We start from the raw sequence: 6543 nt of genomic DNA, 5'->3' as shown, positions 1-6543 counted from the left end.
TCTGCTTTTTTTCACAAGCTTTGTCCCCTTTTGATTTCATATCTACACCAGTTCGTCACTTACATTTGAGAATATGTAACATATGATACTCATCTCTGTGAAAATATACAAAATAAATATTGTTTTGATTAAATTCTATATACTGTAGTGATTTGAATGTTTTACACCATCAGTTCCACCCTAGCACAGTGCTGCTTGAGTGAGGCTTCTGCATGAATTGAGGCATACTATATAAGAAAAATAACACATTTATTGGTCTGGGACTGAATGGTTTAAAATACAAACCTGACAAATGCTTGTGATTCAAATAAACTTTATTGACTTTGCGTCCAGATGGCAAAGGGCATGCAAATACAGGCTTCTGAATCGAAAATAGTTTTTTCCTCAGTTTGATTCCATTTTCTTACAAAACTACGTGCACCTTAAGTAATCAATTCTGCAGCGTACAAACCACAAAAATACCAGTTTTACATTATCAAATACTGCACATAGAAAACATTTACAAAGCACAGGTATAAAATTACAGATCCCTCTTTCTTCTTCGTAAGCATCCTTTCATCAGCGGTCTGCTATGCTTTGCCCTTCTGAAACGTGCTCTGTGAGCGCTCCTCGGTGGAAAGGTTAAGGCTGATTAAGAAAAGACAACCGCTCATCTACCAACACCAGCAATCCAATTTAACTGGGCTGAACGTTTTGTTTTATTTCACCAGATGCTTTTATCCATCTTTAGATTTGTTTCCAAGGCATCCATTTACTCTTATGTGCTTGGCTCATTGTGGTCCATCAAATCAAGTCAACAATATTCATAGATTCACCTCGGTTTTGGAAGTTAAATGTGCTTTGCTGGGCTTGATAAGATAAAGGTTGTCTTGATAGTGGGGAGGGGAGCTACCGTGGCCTTAATATAGTTTGACAGACAGTTAAAAAGGACAAAATGGCTACTCAGGAGACTTGTGCTGTGATTACCCACATGTATAGATGTGGATGAGGACAAACTGGCATAATCAGCAGCAAAAACTCCAATTTGCCCCATCAGTTTAGCAGTATATGTCTGTTTTGCTCTCATACATCGGCAAATAGACATTTGGAATGCATGCGTCATTAGAAAATGAAAGAAAGTTAATTAAAAACTCAAAATATTAAAGATTCTTGCTCATGGGGGTTATTATAAAATAGCAGTTATTCACAATGCATTGCATGCTCTGTTAGGTCTAAATTGCTTCTAGTGCTTCAAAATGTGATTCGAATTGAAATCCTATTTGTCATCGTGGTGAACTGATGTAGATTCAGCCTGAGGTCACCCACAACCTAGTCTCGCTTTGCCAGACCTTCCTCCACGGCGCTGTAAAGGAGGTCTGGCTAGTCCACACAGCATTCTTGGATGGGAGAAAAACGTGCTCTGGTTTATTGGCATTTCCTCAAACCAATCACAATCGTCTTGGGCGGCACTAAGCACTGCATGGAGCCCCGGTGCCGCAGCAAAATAGCCTCGGGAAGGAACTTGTTTTGTTGGAACGTGTACGTTCAAGTTGTTTTAGCCGTGCAACAGAAAACTCAGATTTCAGGCGGCAATGGGGCAATCCCGGAAGTGGAAGGTCGTGGATATAGATATATATACACAACCCAACTGCGAGACAGAAGCCAAGGCCCGGAGTGAAGGCCCCAGCAACAGTAGACGCTACCGCCAATAGTTATTGCCAGAAGAAGTATTTCAGAAAGTGGAAGTCTAAGTCCATGCTAGTTTAAGATAGTGAATTCCCTTTGAGATTGAATTGGGTCTAAGAACTCCCTCATCATGTGTCATTATCATAATTTTTTATCATAATCATATCACCATAAAGGGTAAATAGAACAAACTCATCAAAGTAACCATGCGGTGAACGTACAAAAATCCTAACAATTCCATCAGCTTGATAGATAAATCAAGTGTGGGGGGGTAGCAATCCTTTCTGTTTAAAACCCATCGTGGCGATTTAAATAAATAAAAATGCATTTCGCCACACAGAATTCATGCTCGTTTCAACCACAGAGCTGTTCTTTTCAAATGAAGACACAAAGAATAAGACATATAGTATACAGTGCAGTAAAAGTAGGGGCTGTCTAAAACCAATGCAGGCGAGGTCCCTGGAAGGTCTTCAAAGACACGGTATAGCAAACAAGATGACAAAAAGATTACACTCGGTTCTGGTGTAACGATTAAGAAATACATTCATAAAACTATACATATACACATATATAACTTCGGTACAATATTTCAAGCAAAATACATTTGTCAAAACTTTCCGTTTGTGTGCTACAATAGTGAAGCAATGTCTCCTACACAAAATAAGGCCATTGCACACGTGACAAGCCCTCATTTTCGCGAAAATCTCAAGGCAGGTTTTTTTTGCCTCTCTGATTCTCTCTCCTCCTCTTAATAATACCTCTCTCCTTACAAAAATAAAATACATTTCCAACATAGCACTCAAGAGACGATTCCGGTTGATTGAAGATACAATGTAAAAGTTTTGCACACAATAAAAGTCGGGTTCGAGAATGCTCAATGTGGATTTTACAGGGAAGCAAGCAAGCGTGTGGGTTTACATTCCAAAGCATCCACAGCCATTACATTCAAACCTCAGCTGAGCCAGATGCTGTCTAATTTAAGCTAAGACTATCTTTACCGATCTCAAACACACTCTACATGCTCCGTGCGGTTTCCAACAAAATGCCAAAGTGTCTACAATAGACACTTTGATTAATCCAACAATTTAGCGACCCGCTGGCGTGCATCTACCTTCCCGTTTACACACCCTGCTGTAACTCTGCCCTGTCATAGTTAACACTGCTGCTTGTGAGGCTTCAACATCTCTTGAAGCAACCTTTTCCAACTCCCTTAAAACAGTAGTGTCAAAATAAATCAAAGGTGATGAGATGACGCATGTTAATCATGTGACTACAGTCAATTTGTTCTAATCTAAGGTAAAAGCAATGACGAGAGGCGTTAATGTTCATATCTGAAAACCCTGATCCCTAAATTCTCCTCCCTGTGGTCCACAACGTGAGTTTACAAGACTGGCCTTTTTTTTTTTTAAATAAATATCTACACATTCAAATCTCTCTCTCACAGACGTTTTGGTGCTCATTTTTATGCATCGCACAGGACAATAAATGCACCTCATTGAAAGACATACACCTTTACACCTTATACAACTTTCCTTTTGGTTGCAGGATTCAAAAGATTTGGACAAAGTTGGCAGATGCTCTCTGCTCTCCATAAAACACTCCCTAAGAATAACTATCTCTTTGCATTGTGTCTTCCTCTACTTTCAATCATTAGAACTGTTAATATTTCGGGCTACTCAATATACAGCAAAGGGACATATACGGTCTCATATAAGCTCCAAAACATTGGACATCACATGGAAAAATATTAACAGCATTTTTAAAGTTTACCAAGGACTAAACATTCAGCAGGGATGTTATACCAACCAAGTTTCTTTTGTCCTCACAAAAGGCGCGCCATGAAGAGAATGTGTGTAAATACTAAGAGTATAAGTCCTTATTTTTACACCATGCCAGCTGTCCAACAAAATAGATAAGATACAAATTAAAAAGGTACATAAAATTACTTCATATACAAGACCATACAGTTACAGATCCAGCAAGGAATAGCTCCAAAGGGTTAAAAATAAATTGGAACCCAGACCTTGATGGTTCTTCTAAAAAGGGTTGTATACATGATGGGAGGGTCAGAAAATGACCATCATCCTCCTCCCAAAAAATACAAGAATGCCAGAGATCCCTTTATCCAAAGTTCAAAGAGCGTTGAAATGTGAATTCTGTTGGTCTGATGTGCTGACGAGACAAAGTGCCTCGCAGATTCCCTTTTTGCAGAAAGATGAAGAGAGGAGTGAGCCAAACAGTTCTTAGCAGAAGACAGAACATACGGTGGAGATAAAACCAAATATGATCTCATAAACACGCACAAGCTTTTAAGAGCCTAGAACTTGAGACTGTCATCTCTCCTAACACTACTAAAATATGACTCTATAAAGTGTCTTTATCCATACACGAGGTTTGGTGTTGGTCCTAAGACAGATTCAAAAACACTCTGAACCACTGAAGAGAATGATGACATTTTCATCATAAACAAAACAGTAAACACCAGTAGCTCAGTTTGCCCTGCTACTCCTCTGCCATCAATTAAGACTCAACCATTGTACATTTTACTTTAACAGCCGCCAGGTCAGTCTTACCATTTTTAGTGATTTCAAATGCAAATAAAATGCTTCAAATACTACGAACATAGTGGCGTTGGTGATTGTGCGAAGTAAACATTAAAAGAGAAAGCTATTTCTTTTTTCTTTTTTTAAAAGAAAGGGGAAACTTTAAATACAGCCAATACTCAAATGCAATTGCAAATGTTTACATTATTTGGAACACGTCATTATCCTTCCAGACATAGATTTTTAAGATTTACTTACAAAAACATAATTACGTTTTTGAATAAGCCAATGTACAAGATTGAAGCTTTTGCAAATAAATTACTATTATGGTTACTCAAATTTAAGTTGAAAATTCAGTGGCAGAACTGACCTGTTTCAGCTGTCCTAGTGGGCCTTTACACTGAAATTCAAAACACAAACTCGTGTTACATTTCCATGCTGGCATTCATTTAAAAGATTCAAAGATGCACACTGCAGTGTGACCAAATAAAATAAAAAATAATCCAACAGTTGGACAACCACTGCATGTCTCTAATTCAAACATAATACATATATTACAGTAAAGTGCCATCTTTAACACAAACACGCTGCCTGACAGGAGACATGAAGACTGTGATGTTGCAACTGAAACAAGTAAAACTACCGTACATGACAGGTTAACAATCAACCTGCTAGAAAAGTTAACACTGGCGTACATAGTCTGATATCAAAAAGAAAAACTAATCTGGAATTACAACAGTTAAAGTCAGTAAGTGTGCCAGCTGTGTGTGTGTGTGTGTGTGTGTGTGTGTTTGCGTGTGAGAGACAAGGGACACGCTCGCCACAAAGTGGACATCATAACGGGGAAATCAACAGAAAGTTCAAAAAAGTCTGGGTGCCTGTATACAAAAAGAGAGAAAGGGTGACTGTGGCACCCCCTGGATGTGGCACAACAAGACACACAAGGACCCCAGACTAGAGCTGGAGACATTTCCCAGAATGCCTTTGTGCTAAGTGCCCTGTGCTGTGCAACAGTCCCTTACTCTAAAGATGAAGGCAGGATCAGAATTTTTGTTCATCAGCGAATGAGTAGCTGGCTGAGTAATTTGTTCTCTTCTTCTGCTCATAGCGCTCCCCCTGTCACCAAAGCCTATCTTTCTCCCTAATTCAGTGCAGTGCTCTTTTCCCAGGACGGAAAGCAAAATAAAGTGGCGCTAATACTCCTGTTACATTAGTCGAGGCAAGCTAAAAAAAAAAAGATTGAAGCACTTTCAAATGTCTCAAGGGTTGCATTTAAACATGCAGAATGCAGCCGATACATATATAAACACAAATAAGTATTTAACTATCTATTTATATATAATGTATATCTATATATAAACTGCCCTGTGAAAATTATAGAATAGCAGTGTTGCTACATCACATAATAGCCATTATGTGAATATCCAAGCCTGTTGCCCAGGTATGTGTTTGGCCTGCCGTTCTCAGCTCGTGTGTGTAGAATGTATCTTCTTTTTTGCATTACATCTAAGTCATTGACTCTGCTACATATCCATACTTTATAGTGTATACTAGATCACCTACTACTTATAGTAATAATAACAACAATTGCTTTGGTTTTAAAAAATAAAGTTTTTTCCCCTTAGTTTGGCATAGAGAGTTTATAAACTGGCAACGGAATGGCCCTGGGATGAGTCGTGCCACGGAAATCTGGTACCTTGGAATGCAGTTTTGCTGTGTCATGGTAGGAAGTGTTGAAATGGGACGGTGAAAAGTGCTACATGTTCTGGTAAATTGAGTCTACCTCAAGTTGGAAGTTGGTTTTCTCAACTAAAATACTGATCAGTGGGTGAGAGTATGGACGTAGTGAAGGATATGGCATCGTGTCAGTGTGTGTATTCACATGGATGAGATCAGGTATTTGCACCTGTATGTCAAATGTGTCTTCCTGCACAGATGGGTACGTGTGTGTGTGTGTGTATATGCCTACCTGTGTTGCACTTTGAATACAGTCGTTGTGTATATACAGAACATGTGTCCGCGTCTGACTCTGCCTGCGTATGTGGGTATCTACTGGGTGTTTAGGTGCACGAGGGGCTGGTGGCGCTCTCCAGGGAGGACTGGGAGAGGCGTCTGGTGAGGGGTCCGATGCTGGGATCTGCCAGAGAGGAGGTAGGGAACAGCTTGTACCAGCCGCTGACTGTGGCAGACAGGTCCAAGTCCTCGAGAAGGATCTGGGCCATTCCCATGAAGCACTTGTGGTCCATACGCCCGTAATCCCCCCACACTATTACCTAGAGGAGAGATGAGAATAAATTATACATACAACACTAAGACATGTATGTCACATATTTTA

The 6543-nt window shown here is 39.6% G+C and overlaps 1 protein-coding gene across 2 annotated transcripts in view; it reads right to left on the bottom strand.

Annotated features, from left to right (window-relative positions):
- Window positions 1-6543, bottom strand: part of rims3 (regulating synaptic membrane exocytosis 3) — a 54562-nt gene that overhangs the window by 3385 nt on the left and 44634 nt on the right. The window contains exon 7 of one of the 2 annotated variants that reach the window (XR_004109098.2): window positions 6152-6481. Coding sequence is in view for 1 of the 2 variants with exons in the window: in XM_031323360.2 (XP_031179220.1) it covers window positions 6269-6481 (213 nt within the window). In the remaining variant the exon portion in view is untranslated. Of the gene's footprint in view, window positions 1-296; window positions 6482-6543 lie in introns of those variants that run through there. The other variant, XM_031323360.2, reaches the window with a different exon arrangement.

Source organism: Sander lucioperca, chromosome 16 (genome assembly GCF_008315115.2).
Source record: "Sander lucioperca isolate FBNREF2018 chromosome 16, SLUC_FBN_1.2, whole genome shotgun sequence".
Lineage (NCBI taxonomy): Eukaryota > Metazoa > Chordata > Actinopteri > Perciformes > Percidae > Sander > Sander lucioperca.
The sequence above is the reverse complement of the archived record's forward strand: the minus strand, read 5'-3'. Positions and strand labels throughout refer to the sequence as shown.